The following is a 22,363-nucleotide window of genomic DNA, read 5'->3' on the forward strand; positions in this document are numbered from 1 at the left end:
GCATGTCGCTCATGGTGGATGTACATCCAGATTATTCTGTTATGCGCCGGGTAAATTTCAATTCAAAGAGTGTTGTTTTATGCCTTCTGCATGTAACAAGTTGTGCCAAAACCGTGTGCACAAACCTCAGTAATTCTCAGAATTAAAGATGCCAATTACCATTCCATTGTGGGCTCCATGAGCAACCAATCAAAAGAGCTGTGTTGCTCAAGTATGTTCTTATTTGAATCATTTTATTTGCTTTTAAAGTTTAAGAATAATGATTGACTGTTAGTTAAAAGGTTTGGTTTTGTGTCTTGGGTTAAGATTTATGTGAATGTTTTTTATTATTATTGTTATTTTCACCAAAAATGTAAAAATAATTGGCAATAAGGACTTAAGTAATGCTGAAAAAAAGAAAGAAAATGGCAACAACATTAATAAGTAACACATTCAAAATATAAATGTGACCCATGACGTAAGATGTAGTGTGAAATTACGGTATATTTTGTATCCAATTATCATATTTATTATACATTTAAGTGTATCTACCATCTTGCTAGTATTCCTGCTTTGATACTGCAGTAACATCCGTAATTTCAATATTTCCTTTAATTAAGACATCTATAAGAAGGAGAAGACGCCTGGCAGAGGCAGGCAGGGAGGTATGATGGATGGTGTGCCACCTGTTTGCCTGACGTAACCATCCATCTGTATACCAACACACACCTGCAATAACGCTTCATTGAAGAAACTGGGTTGTCTCTTTATTTCGCTTGTTGGAATCTTTTTGCGCCTTGTATAGGCCAGTTTGTCACTTTTAAAACTGGACCTTCGTCTAATCAAATGCTTGTAACTTTGCTTCTTGAAGTCACATTGGATTCAATGTGGTGTCATAATGTGCAGGATTAGCTAGTGCATCTATTAAAAAACAAATTTACCCCAATGTTGTTCAGTTCGAAATTGTGATTATTTTTCCAAGTGTAAGGATACTTTCTTGGCGCAGTATATATGTAAAGAATTAACAAAATAATTATAAAATGTCTGCTATACCACTGTTTAATAACAGGATAAGAAATAAGATTCATTCGATTTAATACAAGTATCATGCTGTATTAAACCCATCAGTTTCCAGTGATAAAGGACAAAACTGACAGATAAGATGCACTTAATTTGTAGTTATTGTTGAAATTTCATACAACCATAAATTCTGGTCATTTCAAGAGGATCCAATATAGTATTTGGAAGAGGTACCTGTTTCAATAAGCACCAAACCTGATTAGTATCAACTGTTTGTGATACAACCTGCAGTACTTAAAAGCAATACACTTTTTTGTTGGTTTGTAGTATTCTCCTTTTATCACAGGGCCATAGCAAGGTTGAAAAATGTGGGGCACTCATCAAGATGTGGGGTGGCCAAGGTGCACCAAATTTTGAATAAAATCTATAAAGGAAAACAAAACAAATTTCTAAAGAAGTAGGGCAGCCATGGCCTCCCCACTTGCTACGGCCATGTGTTATCATACCAGTTTCTTTGTTTGCTCTAACTTAATATGTGATTATTTTTGTATGAAAAAAAGATCAGATGAATTAAAATGAACATTATTTTATTGATATGTATTATTGATTGTTGTATGCATAAACTAGAATACATGCAGGTGCTTGTTTTGTATCATGTTACCATGGTAACCATGTGGTTACAAAACGGAAATCAGATCCTTTTGTCTTTCACATAGAAGTACAATTGTTACGATTCTGATATATATCTGGTATTATTATTTCTGTGGTTTGATCAGCTGCATATTTCTTTTTATGTCATTAACAAAAGGTTGGGTTCTTTTATTTCAGAGTTGAATGTTAAAGCAAATAAAGTTGAAATCATAACAATTGATGAAAATAGCATTCAAAATAGTATACAAATAATGAATGTGTATGTGTGTGCAATGGTAAGAATATTTTCATGAGGTGAAAATGGCATGTTCCACAACGATGGAACATTTCATCTTTCCCTGAATGAATATATTCTTATTGCACAAATGAAAAACAAATGAAAAACATTCATTTGTTTTATATAACATCCAAGTAGATCCTTGTCATTAAGCTTAATAAAAGGTTAAGACTTACATTCTCCGATTGAGGGCCTATCAACTGTAGTCAAATGTGTCTGAAAGAACTCAAGAGCAAGTAGAGCCTACTGAATTTCCTTGTCAAGAGCAAATTTGATCTGTATTATTTGACAGGTATAGTATAGTAATTCATGCAATAGGTTGAAAATGGAAGGGAAATATCTACACTGAACATTGTTAACAAGGGCAGCAACTATACACACACCTACAAACAAATCTGATAATTCAAAAGAAAAATGAATAGAAGTTGGAAGGAAAAGGAGAAGGGAAACAAGAAGAGAAGATGTGTTTGAGAGAAGATGAACAAATAAGGGAGGTGTGGTCAAAGGTGGGATGAAGGAGAGGGAAATGGATGAGTTGGAAGGTATGCTGGAGGGGAGAGAGTGGAAAGAACGAATGGAGGTTGAGAAAAGTCTTTGTACGATGCATAAAACAAAAAATGTCATACATGCATTATACTTGCACCAATTTCACACCAAACAGGCTTACTCACACTAAAAATGAAGGAATACTTGTTGTTTTCACCTAAACATTAATCTTTGTATCTTTTTTTGCTCTGCAGGGCCTGTTGTATACAGTACTCCTTGCGATCTTATAGCACCTTGTCTCATATGCAAGGGTACGCTGTCTATTACATCATCAGAGATGTATTTTGAAGTGGATGAGGATGATGGTGAATTTAAGAAACTGGAATCAAAGGTAGGGGTAGTAACAGATTGGTATAATATATACAGAAAACACACTGCCTGCACAGTTCATGTAACATATAAAAGCCACTACTTGAGTGGTACATTATAGATGATAAAGTCCATACATAGATAAATTTAATTTTTATCCTGTATTTTTCAGTATCCCTTTTCTTAACAAAATTTATCAAACAGGGGAATGTTCTTTTTCTTTCACACATACTATAAATTACACTGCCTGCAACAACACTGTTCATGTAACATTTAAAAGCCACTACTTGAGTGGTACATTGTAGATGATAAAGTCCATACATAAAGTCTGCACAAAAAGAAACTTAGCTGTTATAAACACGCTTATAGCTAGAACTAATAATAGTTTTCTCAATATTTTAACATAAAAGAAGGATGATTTATTTACGCGCATTTTGATACCCAATTTGTCAAATGTCGTTCAATATTAACAACACAGCAGTGTTTTGAAAGAAAAATACCCGAATTAAAAGTTGCAGCTATTTGTATTGATTTGAAAATAAGCGTGAAGATAATGGCGGGCTTTACGTGCTACAGAGCTGGCATAATAACCATTGATCGTTGTAAACTGCAACTTTTAAATTAGGATATTTTTCTTCAAAAGCACTACTGTGTTGTTAATGTTAAACGACATTTGACAAATTTGGTATCAAAATGCGCGTAAATAATCCATCTTTCTTTTTATGTTGAAATATTATTGACTTTAGATAAATTTGATTTATTTTTATCCTGTATTTTTCAGTATCCCTCTTTGTAACAAAATGTATCAAATTGGGGAATGTTCTCTTTCACACATACTATGAATTCATTCACCTTACACATATATTGGTCCATCTTATTACACCCAAGTATCAGCTACTGTTTATGAATAATTAATATACCAACACTAGTGTAGCAGGTTGCACGCTAAGCGGATGACCGATCTTGCGTATACATGGGGGCGTTATCCATCATGTCAATACACACCGTTTATAAATGTGTAGTTTCAGAAACACAGTAATTATACCCATTGGGAATACAGCTATGAAATTGTCACTTCAAAAGAAGTGCACTCAAAAGGATAATTTCCCATACTGAACACTCAAATTATAGGCACCAAAACCAGCTATTAAACTTGCTAAGTATACACCATTCACCAAATACATCCACACACAAAATCCAGGATAATACAAGTCTCCACGATGTGCAATTATGAATTTTTATAATTAAATTTGAGTAATAATAATTGTTACTTTGATTACACTGCAAAAACAGTGTATAGAGATTAAACACTTTCCTTGTAATTTATGTATAAACATACATGTTTAAAATGTTGAAAACTAAACAAAATTGTCACATTACCAGACATCACATGTTGAAATCCTAGACACAAACCACCAAAACTCTTTTACATGTTTTCTAAACATGTTAAGTTTTAAGTCACTAAACATATTCATCAGGTTTGTTGATAGATATTATAAAAGATTGCTTTTGAACAAAACCAAAACTTTAATCACTATTGATGGTTTCGGATGATACCTATCAACGATAATAGGTTTTAATTATGTTTATGAATTAATTAATTACAAGAACATTGTTTAATCTATAGACCTGTTTTTGCAGTGTTTCCAGGGGTGGACAAAGTCCTGGAGCCCCAAAGGTTTAGGGACCCCAAGCAAAAGCATAAATAAAGGAGATGTTAAGAGGGCCCCTTCCTGTTCCTTGTACATGGGCCCCTGAGGCTCTTGCAATGCCCCTCAGCACTTATCAGTATTATTTCAGACATTTTGGGAGTAAACTGGTCTAAATGTGTCTTGAACATGTGTAACAACATCAACATCAAGAAAACTTAACAATTAATATTGCATTAAGTATATATTCCAACCAGCAGTGTCCACCATGTTATTATCATTGTTGTTGATCAATGTTTTTCCAAATGTGCTTTTATGTCACTACTTTTACTGCATGTACACATATTCGTTCTTCTTCATGATGTGTTCATCCAACTTTGAAACAAATTTTCAAAGGTTGGATTTTGTTTATATGTAAAAATCATATATGCTTGCATGTCAGTGAAATTTGGATGTTTTATGTTTAGTGGTTCAAAACATTTATATTATAATTATTATGATACATGTAGAACAGTGAGACTGTGTGGATAAGGTGTGTGTGTGTTAAAGTATGTATTATATGTATGAAAATGTATGCGAGAGTTTTAAGAGCACTAAACCCAATTATCATAAAACAGTGTGATATAATAAGGGAACACACCATTGTCAACTTGACATCAATTTACCTATGTGGGGATGGCACTACCTGGAATCAAATTACCTGAAAATATAGTAACATAATTGTCAGTCAAAATGTCTCTGATCAATCAACATTCGTTTTGAACAAACCTACTTGTTCATATTATGGTACATGGATTTTTTTTTCTTGAACTACAGTTCATTGTGTGAATAATCAAATATTAATCGGGTTTACAGGTATATGCCGACAACGTCAAAGATAGGCAATTTCACACTCTGGTGCACAGTTCTGAAAAGATGCTTATTGTATAGTCACTCATTGTAAATACAAATTTCCAATTACAGTACTATTTTATTATCATCATAGCAATATCATGTATGTGACACAAGATTCGTGCACATCCCTAGATACAATCACAAGCATACAATTTCTTTGATATTTTAGCTTTACTAATGACAATGATGTCCCATACCCTAAGTATTCTATTCTAGCTACCCTTTCACCATACCTGCCAGCACAGACCACCGCTGGCACAGACCTTTTTTTATAGGACATATTATTATGTTGCCATGCAGCATCCAGAAACACTTCCTTGTTCAGTAGCTTCTACCATTGATTGATTGATCTTTGTAAGTGTTGAATTTCCCATTCCCATTCTCACTTTCTCAGAAGCCATATGAGTGATTGAGTGTAGCCAAAAGAAGGAAGAAGTGCCTGCGTTGGTCTCTGGAGATTCTCACAGGAGGCACTTGTTTAGTCTAGGAGCAGGATGAGAGAAGGTGTTTTCTAAGAAGAAGAAGAAGAAAAACATCTATTAAAAATCAACATTCGCAACATGTTACATTTCACACCCACTTGTCTGTAATACTGTTTTGAACACTCGCATCCACCTGCAAAGGAGGACCTATAATTTTTGCAGAATTTCTTTTACAAATTAAGCGTACTGCTAACCTTCCAGTGCATATTATTTTCCACATCTTCCTGGTTAACGCATAAAAGGAACCTTGTAACAGCTTACACAATTTTGTTCTAACCGAGGACCTTGCCAGGTATATTATTAGTCTCAGCTAGAGGCTAGGCTCCAAACCGTGGACCCACTTGACCTTTTACTATCCCAACACTCCAAGAGAGACCATACTTTACACCAGCAAATGAGACATGGTCTTATATGCATTTTTACATTGTTTGCAATAGGCTGGTAGGGACTAGTGAACCATGGACATCCTCGGTTGCCTGGAGTCATAGGTTTTTTATGCTGTTTGTGGATGCTTTACAAATGCATGCATATGCATAATGCATGCACACACGTACATAATAAGTTAATAACCATAGTCGAAAAATCCCCAAGTGCCTTTTTCACACATTTTAACCCAGGATTTTGAACCTTGTTGTTCACAAACCTACATACATACAAGCAGAAAAGAGCAAAACAAAAAGACAGACTTGCCTGTGGTGTACCGTGTAAGTCAAAGCTGTTTGAAAGGTGCCAATATCTGACACAAGATTACAAGCAAGTGATAAAATATATGACAGAATTTGTCACAAGAGTTACAGGGTATGACCCTTGAATGGTGTCATACTGTCATAAATGTAACATATATTCCCCATAGAAGACGGTGTCTTACTCCCAGACAAGTGATATGTGCACAAATAACATCCTAGAGGTTAGACAAGTCACTTTAATTAGTGGTAAATATGTTTCTGGCATGTTTGAACGCTGAAGAAGGTGATAAATCCTGCATTTGGAAAGTTCAAACATTTAACACATTTCAAAGTGCCAAGCTTTTAATTCCAGAATATTGTAGGTTAAACAATAAATTGTTATGTTAAATGTATATTTAAGCTGCTCACAATATGTACTCCTGATTCCAGAAATTGTAGCACTATTTTTTATAGATTAAAAAATATATATTCTGCTCTACCCAATGAAACATAGTTGAACAAAATATGGACAAAAATGTTATAAAAGATAGACGGAAATGTATGCTGTAATGCTGAAAATGTTACTCCTCATATTTGCCAGGTTCAGAGGTGACACCAGAAATGTTAATTTTCCAGCTTATTAGAAAGTGAAGTCAACTTTGTAGCATTGTAGTATGATTTTGAGGGAACAAATAAAAGCAAAGTAAGTTTGGTGGCAAGGTTTATTTCATAGCTTCAAGCTTTATGCAGTATGTCCCAGATCTTTACAACCAATTTGTTGGCAATTTCATACTAGTATTAGAAACCTCACAGAATAGACAAAATGCTTTAGGAATTATTTTTTATGATATCACATAAATGATATAATTGGTAGACTATTGGCGAACTACCCACAAATAAGGTTTCATTTGACTTGAACATAGACTGTGAAAATGTGTTACAAAGTTTGATCGTGTGTGAGTGAGCATGTTTGTTTGCGGGCGGGTATGAATTACTTTACAGGTTACAAAAGAAAGGTAAGTATATGAGCAAGTAATCATGGATTTGTGTGCTACAGAAGGGAAAGTCAAGTACAAGTGATCCAGGCTTCAGGTAAGTCTATTATGTATCCAAGAGTGAGCCAAGATTGGCATTTCAAATCCAAATCATACAAAATAAAATCATGGCCATTTTAAAAGCTATTGCATATTATATAATGTATAGCCTACTTCATGTTGGTGTAATGGTTGATACACTGACTTCAATGCTGCCTTTTAATTGTCCTGAATATTTTGCTGGGCCAGTGTATTTAAGACTCAAGATGAACTCATCGGAAGAGAAGACGTCAAACGTAATCCACAGAAAATATCCAGATACATGGTCTGTTGGACCTGAAAATATGTCCAGGAAAATAAGTTATATCTGCTCTTCTTTGCATTGACGATCATCCAGACTAGAATTGTCGTCAAAGGTTTGAAGGACTTTCTAAATATATCATGGATCAATGGTGGCATATTCTGGAAGCAACACATCAAAGTGTTGATCAATAGCATAGATAGCCGACTGGAAACTGAGAAGACAGTGTTTCTAGAGAGCACTAAAGTTAAAGACCCAACTACCTATCCACCCGGCCAAGGCTCTATTTTACCAACTACTACGCATCACCCAGGATATTAAGCAAAGTGTACAGACTTGAGCCAGCAAAGATCATTCTAACCAGACCAAACATGGAATCTTTACACTGTCAAAAACGTCAAGGAATTCAAAAATTCTGCTGCTATACTCATCACCAATTATACATCAGTGTTCTGCATTGAAAGAATCTGTAGGCTGGCTTTCTAAGAATGCGGAAGATGGAACAGAATCTCTTGCTTTCACAAGATCTTTAACGGCACCATGGACATCCCCCGAACAAAGTACATCAACTCAAAGACTAAGCGGAGACAAGAAGAGAACACAAGAACCAATCTGACCAGGACTGGCACTTTTAACAATTCGTTCTTCCCAACTCAGAACATCCACAGAGTGGAAGGACTTGCCTCCCTGCATCATTACTCACCAGACAAATCCAGCCTTCAAGTCAACTCTACATTAGCTTAGCTGAATGTTGTGATGGCAGACCTCAACTCCAAAACTAGACCCATCAATCACATCTCCAGTTTTAACTTCTTCAGGGAGTATTCTGATGTATACCAATCCCAGATCCAAGAAAGAGGTCAACACACCTGTGCAGTATATAGGAAAAAGAAGAAGTGTATCTCCAACGATGTGTCTCACTTTCACCACAAGGAGATCAGAAAGATGGTCCAAGAGATGGAACTTAATAGGAAAACAGTTGGTGAGTGGTGACTGCTTCTCAACCTTCCCATAGAATGACACTAATCTTGCCACTCTCCAACGTGTGGTCAAATAGGACCGACAGTAATCAATGCAAAGGTGCTATAGATATGATAGAAATGTTATATGTCAAAGTTAACCACAACAGTAAAACACTTCTGAAAATAACGATTTTCAAAACTACAGGGTGAGTCAAAAAAAGTGCAATAGAGAAAAGAATCCATTTTTATTAACGAACCGAGTTGAACCGTTTAGGTTTTAAAACATTTGATAGTTAACATATCCATTTGTGATCTTGTGTGAAAAAATCAAGGAATTAGCATTTACCGTTTTGTTTTTATGACACATTTTATAGCCATACCCAATTTTAATGTTTGTCCAAGAGACACCTAAAATTTGAATGTCAGTCCACTCTGTGTAAGGTAGATTTGGAACAACTGCCATTTTCTTAACCTCATTGGCATTAAAATGAAATGGAGCACCCAAAGTGTTATTGCCCTTGGTCTTGTTTGAGGAGAAGAAACATTATTTGTTGTTATTTTCATTTTCCCTTTATTTTAAAGATGTGTATTCTCTATCAAAACCATATAAATTTGTAGGCGGTTTTTTCAAATGTCAAAATGAAATGAAGTGGAGTGAAGTTCAAAATATCCAGTAAGTTGGACATATTGGGATTTAAAAAACTGGAGTTGGAGTCGAGTGGGACATGAAGGACTTCAAGTAATTTAGAAAGTTTCTTTGAACAGTAAAAATGAAATAAAAATAATGCAAAAATCAACCTTATTTAAGTTAAAGTCAGATTCAGAGCTGGTGCATTTATCGTGCATTGTGTGCTCCCATTCAAAATACACGGTATTTCGTGGACAAATAATGAAATTTGGTATCGCAGCAAAATGACTCATAATAAAAATTCCCTTTAAAAGGGAAAGCCAGCCTCAATGTAGAAGAGGTCTTGTAATTAGTTTTGGTCAATGTGAAAGGCATTTTTAGGATCACGCTTACATCTACATGACAGTCCACCAAACCATCAACGATGAGAACATGCACACTGAAACAGCAGAAAACATTAATTCCTAATCTCATGTCAACTCTTTTAATTCATTGTCATCCAAATTGTTCTGGTCTGTTTGTTTTGTTGTTGTTGTTGTTGTTGTCGTTGGTTTTTTTTGTCTTTTCAGCTTTTTACCCACGATATCTCAATTTCCAATTTTGTAATACCAGAACTTACGAACTCAATATCTTCGCTTAGGAATGTCCGATTTCACTGCTTTCGATATATACACTGCCGGTTTGAGTTAACTTACATGTACATTTTATTTTAAAATAACTTAATTAATTCACAATGTATAGTTTAAGCCTACTATATTATAATAGATAGTGGCCAGCACATTTATAAAGGACTGGTTACTCACTACAATCTTCACTCTTAAACTGTGTTTTTCTGAATGTGCTGATCATGTTGATTGCTAGTCGGAAACTCCTGCGAAGCTATGGACATGGCATCTTACATACTCCATTCTATAACAGTCTGCCTAGTGCCTTGTGTGTTTTCTCTTCAATCATTTTGTTGAATGTAATTTTATGAATCAAATAGTTATGTGTCATTTTATTTATAATAAAGAAGTTATTAAATTAATAAAGTAAGACAATTTATTTATCTATAAGTGCATGTCAAATGGGGTACATTGTTCAATACTATATGCATAAATTATGCCCATATTATAGCTAGGCCCTAAAAACTTTATTTTGCATCGGATTTTTCCGTTGAAAAGACAAAACTGATGTTTATGATAGCAACCATTTCATCAATAACATTTTGAGTCATTTTATCCATAAAACGACACAGGATATGATAGATAACTACTTTCACATCAATATGGTCCATATGATCACAGATTGTTGAGAATCTGTGATATGATCCGGGGATATGATGAAGATTTTGATTCTATAGATCTGTTATCAACATGATATCACGCTGTTCAGTGGTCAAGGAGTAAGGACCCCCGGTCAGGAGGACACTGATATGACATCATAGGTGATGTCAGATTTTCTTCTGCTGACCATATGATGCTATATATATTAACTATTATTGTTACATTTAGGCCTTTAAACTTTTAAAGTCATAATTAATTAGTTCAAACATAACTTTGGTAATACTCACTCGTTTTCGTTCGTTGAAACGGCAAAACATACTTACTTTTCCTAACAAATCGAATTAAAATATTTTTAAAAAAATTTAACCACATAAAGTAAAAAAAAAAATCATTCCAATACCACTAAAATATAATCTCTTGAGTAAACTGACCCCAAACCTGAAACAGGTACCAGCCCCGAATGGGCTGGCGAAAATTAAACGGTAAAAGCGAGTCACTTCATTTTTTCACAGAAGGTGGCTATTGAGTGTGGCATTTATAGAAATTTTCAATAATGGGAAATTTCAACTTGGTTCTTACATAAATATCGATTCTTTGCTCTATTGCACTTTTTTTGACTCCCCCTGTATATATACAGGGAACACTCTTATTTGAGCCAGATTTGTTTCATTGCCTTGCTCTATTAGAGCCATATTGTAACATAATTTACGAATAATATCGTAATAATGAAACAACTTTTCAGTCATTTTATTCAAAATCTCAGATTTTATTACAACTAAGTACCTAAAGCCTTGTTTTTGTAGGTATGATATTTTGTTTACTAAAGTACATTTAACATTACAATCATGTAAAAAACTATTTTGAAAAACATTTGAGGGCATCCTCAGCAAATCTTACAATATGCAATATGGCTTTAAATAATTTTCAATGATCATGATTCTTTTGCTTAGGATTATTATTGGCAGCGTTTTTCGTGAAAGGTAATTTTAGTTAATTAAGAGAAGTTCAATGTTTCGTGCATCATCCGTCAAGCATGGTCCATGATTTACCCCAGTTTCATAGGATAAGGAACAGGGGGCTCATCCCCCTCAGCAGTTTTTGTACTGGGGCTTGAATACCTTCAGCCCCCCCAACAAAAAAAAAATCCAGACGATGAGTAAGCCGAGGTATAATTTTAGTGGAAGAACCGTGATTCAGAATTTTGCACGATTTTGAATAGGATTGGTGTTTAGGGTAACGGTTGGGGTTGGAGGTTTGCCGGTGGTTTTGTTTGCCGCCGCTGCTGACTACTTCTCAACCTTTCTATAGATAGGATCAGGCTTCCGAAAATAATGATTTTCAAAATTGTAAGGAGCAACGCTCATTGAGCAAGATTTGTTTCATTACTTAATTTCCAATGGTCATGAATGTTTCGCCTTGTTAAGATTATTATTGCAGCATTTTTCATGCGAGGCAATTTCAGTTAGGAGACGTTTAAATGTTTTGTGTATAATCCTTCAAGGATGGCCCATGATTGACCCCAGTTTTTAACATGTTTTGAGATTTTATTAGGAGACGGACTCGTGAGGAGTACACCAATGATGAGATTTACTTTCATCTATTGTAACTACGTGCATATCAATTTAATTTTGACTGCAACGGATAACTTTGTACTCCATTATCAAAGTGAATTGCTTACTGCTTAGGCAAGTATTAGTAACTTTAATAGTGTATTGTTCGTATTTCATTTATAACAGGGACGTTGACAATACAATTTCAGAAAAGCTAGGCGTAGGTATAATTTAGTCACCGAAAGGCTCACCGTGATTCATAATTTTGAGTAAGATTTAGGGTTAGAGGTTTGAGGAATTTGCGAGGGAGGGGTAACTCTAAAAATGGTCAGAAACTGCTAGAAATAAAATTAAAATGTTTCAAGGGTAAGAGACTGACTTTGGTATCTTCCACATTCCCAGGACGCTGCTATACTTCTAGCCCATACAGTGATAAGAATCACTAGGCCTAGGATCTCAAACATGCTCATCCAGGTTTCTGAGCTACACTCTAAATTACAGGGATTTAAATTCAAATCCAAAAGACTTACTTTTAAAACTTTCAGAGACTGTAGTTAGGGACCAATCAATATAGGATTAAAATAAGTCTTTACAAAGTTTTATAAATTTCAGTCCCACAGGGATTTAAAAATGCAAGTCCATTGGATTTAATATTCAAGTCCTTTAAGATTTACTTTTAAGCATATCTGGGATTTATTTCAAAATAATATAAATCTTTATGGGGATTTAAATATCGATATTAAATACAAGTCCGTGTGACTTCTTATCAAGCAATACGTCTATTCACGGGAGTAATACCAAGTCAGGACTACTTCTTTCATAAAGTTCAATCAATAGTCTGCAGTGCCAGTGATGTTCCAGTGTCACTGTGTCCGAGTGTGATCCTTCATGGAAATAAGCTTACAAATTTATAAATTATATTATGTGTATATGTAAGCTTATACAGCAGACGCACAGACTACTACCTCGGCGATTGAAGATAATGCTCACATTGGCCCTTCGTGCACAACAATGTAAGCTTATTCATGGAAGTTATAGTCACTGACATTGGCAATTACAGCATCTGGGATGCCATTCTGCTCGTGTTCGTCTTCGTCCATATCACTTCATTCATTCGCTCGCCACCACACAAAATCGCAAAAGAAAGATGGCGGCTGAGAAGTCCAAGAAAACGTTTCGATTTGATCACGTGCACGCACCATCGCGTTGTGATTGGTTTAATTTTTAAGTCTTTCGAAAGATTTAAAAATAGATTTTCTTTTTCCCTATCCCAAAGAAAATTTAAATCAAAACCCGCGTAAAATAAATCTTAAAGACTTAAAACATTTTAAGTCTCAACTAAGATTTAAATTTTAAGTCTTTCTAATTTAGAGTGTATGTCATCGGGAATTATAAAGACTAGTGTCTCACGCTGAATACTGCCGCCGACTTGCAGTGAGAGCTAGATGTATATAGGCTAGATGGTAAAGGAAGGGGCTACGGCAGATGTACCGCTTGCAAAATCCAATATTTAACAAACTGCCTTTGGCCAATTCATTGCAACAAGTAATATTCCGAATCTGTAGCCACCCGGGATGGTTTGTCAGAAAATTCACATCCATCATTGATCATACAGTAAACGAATATAATATGCATACCCACCCCTGGCATTAACAGCCTATGATTGGAAATTAACTTGATATTTCATATTTTCTGTTAATTTAAATGGGTTCTGGTTGGTGCAGTGCAAGGTTTATTTGTGATTGTAAGTAAATATTGTTTCCAAAAATTAAACACATACATTGAAAGTTTAGTGGTCTATCGTTATGTAGATATTTAATGGACAAGACGAAATTTTGATAAGATTTGATTTGCCCTGAGGAATACATTGACCAATTTTGTAATTTGAGCCCTGCATAAGCGGCCTTTTTTGTTTTATGTAAATGAGCATTTTTCCCTATTCCTTTTGTCCTTTATTGATATGTTGTTGGGAATGTCTTAGAGATGCAACAAAAAACATCGATGTTCCAATTTTGTCTAGCTCAAACGTAAATTGACTTGTCTCAAGTTCTAACCAAATTCTCAATGGCATTGCAATGAACTATTCTCTCGTGTTCTATTGAGGTTACACTTTGCTCATCACCCAAAGATCTCCAGAATCCACCACACAAAACTTACTGCTCAAGAGCATTATTAATTAACTGCTCCGAAACTGTGGAATGAATATGACGAATTTGCAGGAATCATGTGACGTAATTTGTCTGAGTTGTGTGAGAAAAAAAGGGGGGGGGTACATGTATATTCTGATAGGTATGCTGTCCCGAAATTTTGAGGTGGGTCTTTTGGAGCTCAGAAAACAAGTTAAGGGGGTCTTTTGGAGCTGCGAACAGTCAAAATCAAATGTCTGAAAAAACACAGAAATGTGAGGAATATTAGAAGTCTTATAGAGCTGAAATTATCAAAATCAAAGGTCTTCCAGACTGAGCTCTATTTTGGTCAAATTTAGGGTGTCTTTCGTGGCTGCATAATCCAGGAAGGGGGGGGGGTCTTTCCAGTCGAACATACCCGTATAGTCATTTGTGTTAAGCCCCCCCCCCCCATGTGTGATGTCTTCATTGAACACTTGAAATACATTGATCTTATAACATCCCAGATAATATTGTCGTACTGAATAATGGCTTTCCTCTATAGTTAGTGGTTTTATACGTAGTTAATTGTTATTTTGCCGTCATTTTATTAATTACCGGTAACAACAATTTTTGGTAAATTTCATTTTACCTGTGGTACGAGTTGAATCATGCACTGTTCTAATATATTAAATGTCAATATTTTTATTCTAAACTTAGAAGGTGATCATCGCATTTGACCCAAAGTGAATATTTTTACTTGATAAAGCAACGTACCGCTAAATATACACATCTGAATAGCTCAGTGATCGGATTGTCCACTGACATGGTTTCAGTTCTATGAGTGCGGTCACTAGGAGGACTTAGTGGGTGGCGCTTTCCAATACCGGCCCTGCTGACTGGTTATTATAATCGAGCACGACAGCTCGGTTTACTCTCAGTGTCACTGATTGGTTCAGCGGTGCAGTTAATCATACGCGCATGGTGCAGATGAGCACGAATCACATTAGTTGTTACAGACGGTCACGGTTTGCTTGAACTATAATGAGAAGAGCAAGTCGCTAGCGCAAGAGTTTTCAAAATATAAACACACCGAGGAATCAGAGAGCACACATGTACACGAGACTGACTGTGACACTCTACACCAACATCGCAAAGCAGTCGCTGTGCATATTTATGTGCTCCATTCTACCATTACGTTTGGGATTCTCTTTTACATGCAAACAACCACGGGTACATTTAATGTATTGGTGCATGAACATTAAATAGAAATTGCATCTTATATCTTACTGATTATGTTCTGCCGAAAGTTAGCCATTCGTCAATAGTAGGCCGACTGAAGTGCTAGTGGTGTCGAACTTTGCAACTTGTGAACGCCTCATCTTGCTGCTACCGGCTTACAAAAGCCACAGTATTTTTCTTCAAAGTTAGAATCCAACCGCCACGGTGTCTACCGTCACAGCTAGCTGGGAGCACTGGCACAGTGCTTTGGACCCAAGTCCTTCGTCTGCATCTGATGCTGCAGCGGGACATATGTTCGCCATGTTGACGGCACAGAGCAAGTTGTTGTACCAACTCAATCGCTACACCAGCGAAAGAGTCAGCTCTCGTAAAGCTAACATTTCCAAGACCATAAGCGAAGTATGTAAAATTGTCACAGATGTTCTCAAAGAAGTTGAGGTTCAGGAACCACGTTTCATCAGCTCTTTGGTGGAGACCGAAATGGGTCGATATGAAGGTCTCGAAGTTGTTTCACCCACCGAATTTGAAGTGGTGTTATTCCTTAACCAAATGGGAGTATTTAACTTTGTGGACGATGGTACTGTTCCCGGGTGTGCGGTCCTGAAACTTAGCGACGGGCGTAAGCGTTCCATGTCCCTTTGGGTAGAATTCATAACTGCGTCTGGTTATTTGTCTGCTCGTAAAATCCGCTCCCGGTTTCAAACTTTGGTAGCCACAGCCGTGGACAAATGTAAATACCGTGATATCGTGAAGATGATTCCAGATACCACCGAGGTAAGATTACGTATCCGTGAGCGTTATGTTGTGCTCATCACACCGGCTTTCAAGTGCGGCGGAATTTGGCCACGCAGCGCTGCACACTGGCCCATGCCACACATACCTTGGCCTGCTCCTGGAATGGTAGCAGAAGTGAAAACCGAGGGATTCAACCTGTTATCAAAGGAAACTGTTTCAGCGTTAGGTAAGCAGGCTTCAGCAGAAGGTGATGCATGGGTTTTGTCCTTCAAAGACGCTGAAAACAAACTCCTCTTAGGTGGTGCCCGAAGAAAGTGCTTGAGTATCTTGAAAGCACTGCGCGACAAGCACCTCGACCTTCCAAGTCAACCTGTGAAAAACTATCATCTTAAAACTCTTTTGTTATACGAGTGCGAGAAACATCCTCGCGAAGTAGAATGGGATGAAACATGTCTTGGTGATCGTATCAATGGGATCTTGCTGCAGCTGATATCGTGCTTACAGAATCGTAGATGTCCACACTATTTCTTACATGGACTAGACTTATTCAGTAGCAAGCCTAATGCTGCTCTGGATCAAGCTGCCAAGCAAACTTGGAGAATTGCTCGCGAAATCCTGACCAATCCACGAAGTTTGGAAAAACTATGACCATGTTAATAAACTAGCCGCAGTTTCTGGATTTACGGACCATTTTGTGAACAATTTGCAAGTTTAACTTGAACTCGTGAAGTAGAATTGGACACATTGAATATTCATGAACTGGAAAATAACATATTCATGACATTAAAAACGTACTTGTCCTGGTCATTGACGATGTTAAATTGGTTTAGGCTATTTTCAAATAGTAATCATGGTAATATTATGTAAACATTGATGTTTATGTCTTGTGGTATTTGTAGTGTGCTTTTTGACATTACGTTTAGGGACGCACCATTAGATTCTCAGGGTGGGGGTAGGAAGTTTTCAAAAAAAACTTCACCCACTACATGAGCAAAAAAAAAAACTTTCCCCACCAACACTAAAAAAAAAAAAAAAAAAAAATCTTCCCCACCTAACTGTGTATAATGCATGAAATTAAAAAAAAAAAGCGCTTCGGCGAAAAAAAAACTTCAGCGCCTTTCGGCGGCGAAAAAAAAATTTCTTCCCCGACCCTAACTTCCTACCCCCCCCCCTGAGTATCAAATGGTGCGTCCCTTACAATGTTCATGGCTAAATATTATGAATATTGCTTGCCTCTAAAATACAACCATCAACTCAATAAGTCTGAATTATTATCAGAAATGTTTCAACCCATTAATTGTACTGCTCATCAAGCTCATTTATAAGTGGACAAGTGGTCATGTCTTGGTGTACTGAATTTACTTCGATATATGATTAATGTTGTCTTGAAACTCACTACTATTAAATATGGGCCGTTAAAACGATATATTCCATTTGATAACATAATCATCGGATCATCTGTGATAAAACTCCGAAAGGAGGCAAAAACAAAATAATAGCGATTGTTCCGATGTTTTAACGTTACTTTGCGAATGAGTTAATTCATCTTAGGATTCTTATTGTTTTGGGCAGAATTTCCCAGAAACCAGTTAATACCAATATAAACCGTGTCCGTGTATATATATATTGGAATAACATATTCAAAATAAAATGCAAAATCTTGCACCGTATTTCCATTAGCCTATATTAAGGCCGAACTTGTACCAAAACAGCGAGCTTGGGTTATGAAAACGAATACACAAAGTGACCAGATGGGCGCTTACATTAATACGACTTCTACACAGGAAGTCTGGAAGTGTGACCTTTAGCATGGCAGCCATGTTGGATATGTTTTTGTTGTGTTTTTATTCGCTTAATGGCTCAAGCTCACTCTTACGCAATCGCTCCATTTTGTATTAAAAGTGTGAACAGATTTAACTTTAAAATGTGGGTGTAACCAACAAGATTAAAAACGTGCAAAACATTGTACAAATTCTGGCAAATCTGTAAAAGGAAATTCCACATTCGTTTGGCCTGGTTATCAAATTCATTGTGTTCATTGGGCACTTTATTGCGAATAGAGCCCTCAGCATTGGGCAATATCGGTGTTGCATATTAATGCAACTTTTATTTTGTATGTACTCTAAGGCAAAGTTTGTCCGAAAACTATTCTATTCATCCTAATTGTAATCCCAAATCATATTTATTGGATAGATATGTCTCGACGCCAGTGATTTGTCCAAAATATAATTGTTAATGTTATAACATGGTTAAAAACATGAAATGTTTCTGAGTTCGATGAAAATATTCCTAAATGTGTAACTTATTTGAAGGTATATCTATATCGATAAGAGTGCATCTTGGTTTTACTGACAAAATTGACAACTCACACCAAGCTTCTACAGCTTATTTCATTTCACACTTTTTCAATTACCCAGCAAACGCAAAACGTTATATGACGTATAAAGGGTACATGTATAAAACATTTTAATAGCATTGAAAAACATTTTTGAAAACATGCTGTAAAACATTCTTTCTAACAATGTTATTTTTAAATAACATTGTTAGAATGTTTTGCAGCATAATACTTAAAAGTGTTGACAAAATGTTTGCCTAAAAATATTACATTGAACATTTGTCAATTGTTGTAGTGTTTTTCATAAAACGTTTCATGACCTCTATAATATCAGACATTTGAATGTTATTAAAACGTTTTGACCAAACCTAAGCGCGTTTATAACGTTTTAAAATCATTTTTGCTTTAGCTGGGTATAACAATTAAATTTCTAAATCATTTATGCGAAGGTAATATTGAGGTTTGCACCAGTGCTAGATGAACCAACATTATCTACATGATCTAAGAAAATAATATTTGTTGTAAAGCTAACTAAAAACAGTGTTTTGTTTCTGATTTGTTTCCTTTATTGGCTCATTAACTGATTAACATGTTTAGTGTGTTCTTTGCATTCAGATCCGGGATTCAGATTTGGAACATAAATGTCCCGTTGGAAAGGAAATTCATAAAAATAGCTGAATCAACATTTAAAAAAACCATTCTTTTCATCCCAACTTCAAAGAATTTGATGGGAGGGCAATCTGCCTCTCTGTCATCAGCTGAATCCCTTCCCCTGGTCCCTTCCCTCTCCCACACACACCCCTATCAGCCCCACCTTCTCCCCCACCCCGTTGAACTTGAAGGGCAATTCATTTATGAGTCAGAGCCACCATATCCATTGGATTGTTGTATGGCATTAAACATTTCCGAACTAATTCCTGTCTTTTGTGTTTGACGGTGATGTTAAGGGTGTTTAACGCTATTGCCGATTGATTTATGCCCATGTTTTGAAGTAGTTATAGCCTCCTAAACCCTCCAATGGAACTTGCATGAAAAATGCGGCCACGCACAATTTCTGTTAGATGGCGAGGCGGCATGATGGGACACCAAAGTGTACTTTGCATAGTTTTGTTTATTTTGCACATTGTCTGGACGATTGAGCGAAAGAGTGGTGATGAAAGGTATACTATTATTTTGCGTGTCTTTTTGCCTTGATTATGTGTACTCCACATGCGTGGAATCATTTTAATGTCATGATTGGTAGTTTAAATTGGGTATTAAGTGTATAACTTCAATAGTGAAGGCCTAGTACAAAATCAAAATGTCCCAGATATGCAATTAGAGGCATAAAAGTTGAGGTCAGACAATGTGTGGTATTTATTTAGGAACTAAATATAGGTTTAATGAGCATAAGGATAAACTGTGTCGGTTGAACCATATACTTGAACAATGTCGTTGAACATCTTCGTGGTTTCTGCTGGATCATGTAAATTTTGCTGTTTTATACTCCTGCCGAGCGAATACCCAGGAGCGTAAATGTCCAATAACTGTTGAACCCTTCCTTGAATGTAGCATTTTGGTGTTGCATGTTAGTACATGTAGTTTAAAACTGCTATTAAACATGCAACATCAAAATGTGAAAGTAGCATTTTGATGTTGCATGTTAGTTATTAGTAGTATTGTAAGTAGTTGAAAACTACTAATAATTAACATGAAACATCAAAATGCTACTTTCGCGGTAACGTTGTGATATCACAGATATCACACAGTTGGTATTTACATAATGCGCTTGATAAAACGTTCGGGGTAATAGTTGACAAATAGCAAGACTGCCCTCTGTTGGTGTATCTTAGCTAGCTTCACTTTCAACTCAGAATGAGCTGGGATGGGATAGAGCGTATTATACTTCAACGAATGGAAAATTTTGAAAAAATGGAGAAGGGAAGTCATGGGTCGGCAGTGAGTTCAAATGAAATCAAAGTATAAACTTAATCCCGTAGTTGAATAAGTGCCCGAATATTGGAATTAACACATTTTTGATCCGTAGCAGCAACGTGAAACCTGATGGGGAGGGGGAACTCACATATTGGGCTACTTAAAGCCTTAATGTGCGATTTTGATTTTGTTATTCTTTATTCAAAATGTTGAAATAATATTAGTAATAACTGACAGGAGGGTTGATGTCAATTTTAAGTTGAAATAACAAGGTAATGTGAAAGAAACCCCACTGGTTATTTTGGCAATTTAACATGCAGTTCTATGGGAGGACATATAACGATTATGATATTAAATATGTCGAACTTTGCTCTGTTGACCTACAAAGACAACAAATTTGGCCGATTCCATTTAGGTGCAAGTTGGGACATGTGTAAACATTACAAATATGCAACAAAAAATTAACCAATTTCATATTATAAGATCGTACATTATGGCTTTAACATTGATTTAAAAAGTTAACATTTCTCTAGTCACAGAGCAGGCAGGTAATTCGGAAGGGGGGTCAGGACCAGATTTTCCAAGTAAAAAGGGTATCATCAACTTCGGAATATTACCCCAGTCACCCAGTGTTGCGTAGTTGAAGTGCGTAGTTGAAGCTGAGTGTTGAGAAGCACCCATTTAGACCCATAGATCATAATGCCCGTTGATCCGTGTTCCGGACCGAAGGAGGGAGGGTGGGTATCATTACTAAGCAAAGTTGAAGGTAAGGTACATGTATCTCCAGAATCTCCATGCATACAATTGTACATGTAAATCTTGGGATGGGGCTGTACAAGGGCATGGACTGCCCAATTGATAGCTAGTTCAAGTCTAATGCTTTTGACCTTGCTGGTCCCGGACGTTGCTGTAATGCGGGTAAAACCAATTAGATGAACTATAAATCACATAGGTACTTAGCTTGGATATAGTAGTCCAAAAGGACAGAAATCGGAAGGTAGATTTTTGCAAAAATATTATTTTGCCTCATGCGTGTTTGTGAGTTTGACCCAATCATGACCTATGGAATTCTCTACAGATATACAACGCTATGAAAATATATCACTCAGTTGATTAGGTTCACAATCATGATGTTATTGAAATCTTGAATATAGTTTGTTAAAAGGAACAGAAATAATATTCAACATCTGTACACAATGCATGCATGGAGAACGCCATTAAACCAGTCCATGTAAATATCACGTTTTGAACATGACAACATGCTGTGTGTTGACCAATAACTTTGGGAACTTGCTGAGAAGAGGTGTTACTTTACAAGTCCAATTTCAATACCAAAACAAAATTGCTTTTCATTGTGGAAAATATTATAGGATGTGTGTGTTCATTGTCAATTTGGTTGTAGCATAATGATTTCGTATTTTATATGGGTGGTTTATCTGAAACTTTAGTAACTTGAGAATGATCAAAATGATTTTACAATTTAAAGGAGATGGTCAGATTTATCTTTTATATTCTGTTTTGTTCCTCACACCCCCTTTGATACCAATGTCATAGCTGTTGGCAGTTTCACTCATGTCCCGGGACACCGTGCCTTTGAAACGGGACACCATCTCTGAAACGATTCGATGTCAGAACGGTCCGCTGTTTGATGTCCTTGACATACATCGTAGAAAAGAACTTGACAATGTACACGTCTAGCTCCGGGTGAACCCTTATAACCTGTTCCAAATGTTCATCGAGTCCCGGCTTCTAGTATCAAGACAATGTCTTTTGGAGTTCACATCTTGAAGACTTTTTTCAATTTGTAGAGCGTGAGGATT

The 22,363-nt window shown here is 36.1% G+C and overlaps 2 protein-coding genes across 2 annotated transcripts in view; both read left to right on the forward strand.

The window, feature by feature from the left end:
• LOC140160214 (neurobeachin-like) overlaps positions 1–22,363 on the forward strand; it is a 411,951-nt gene that overhangs the window by 227,670 nt on the left and 161,918 nt on the right. Inside the window, 1 exon segment of the mRNA XM_072183491.1 lies at positions 2,668–2,804. Within this exon segment, the coding sequence (XP_072039592.1) occupies positions 2,668–2,804 (137 nt within the window).
• On the forward strand, positions 15,289–17,210 carry LOC140161296 (protein mab-21-like 2). Its single transcript, XM_072184770.1, has one exon. It carries the CDS (start codon positions 15,851–15,853, stop codon positions 16,940–16,942), a length of 1,092 nt encoding a protein of 363 aa, XP_072040871.1. The 5' UTR covers positions 15,289–15,850; the 3' UTR covers positions 16,943–17,210.

This window comes from Amphiura filiformis, chromosome 9 (genome assembly GCF_039555335.1).
Source record: "Amphiura filiformis chromosome 9, Afil_fr2py, whole genome shotgun sequence".
NCBI classification, from domain to species: Eukaryota; Metazoa; Echinodermata; class Ophiuroidea; order Amphilepidida; family Amphiuridae; genus Amphiura; species Amphiura filiformis.

Coding starts and splice junctions, on each gene's coding strand:
- LOC140161296 (XM_072184770.1), top strand. CDS start 15,851: ATGTTCGCCATGTTGACGGCACAGAGCAAGTTGTTGTACCAACTCAAT.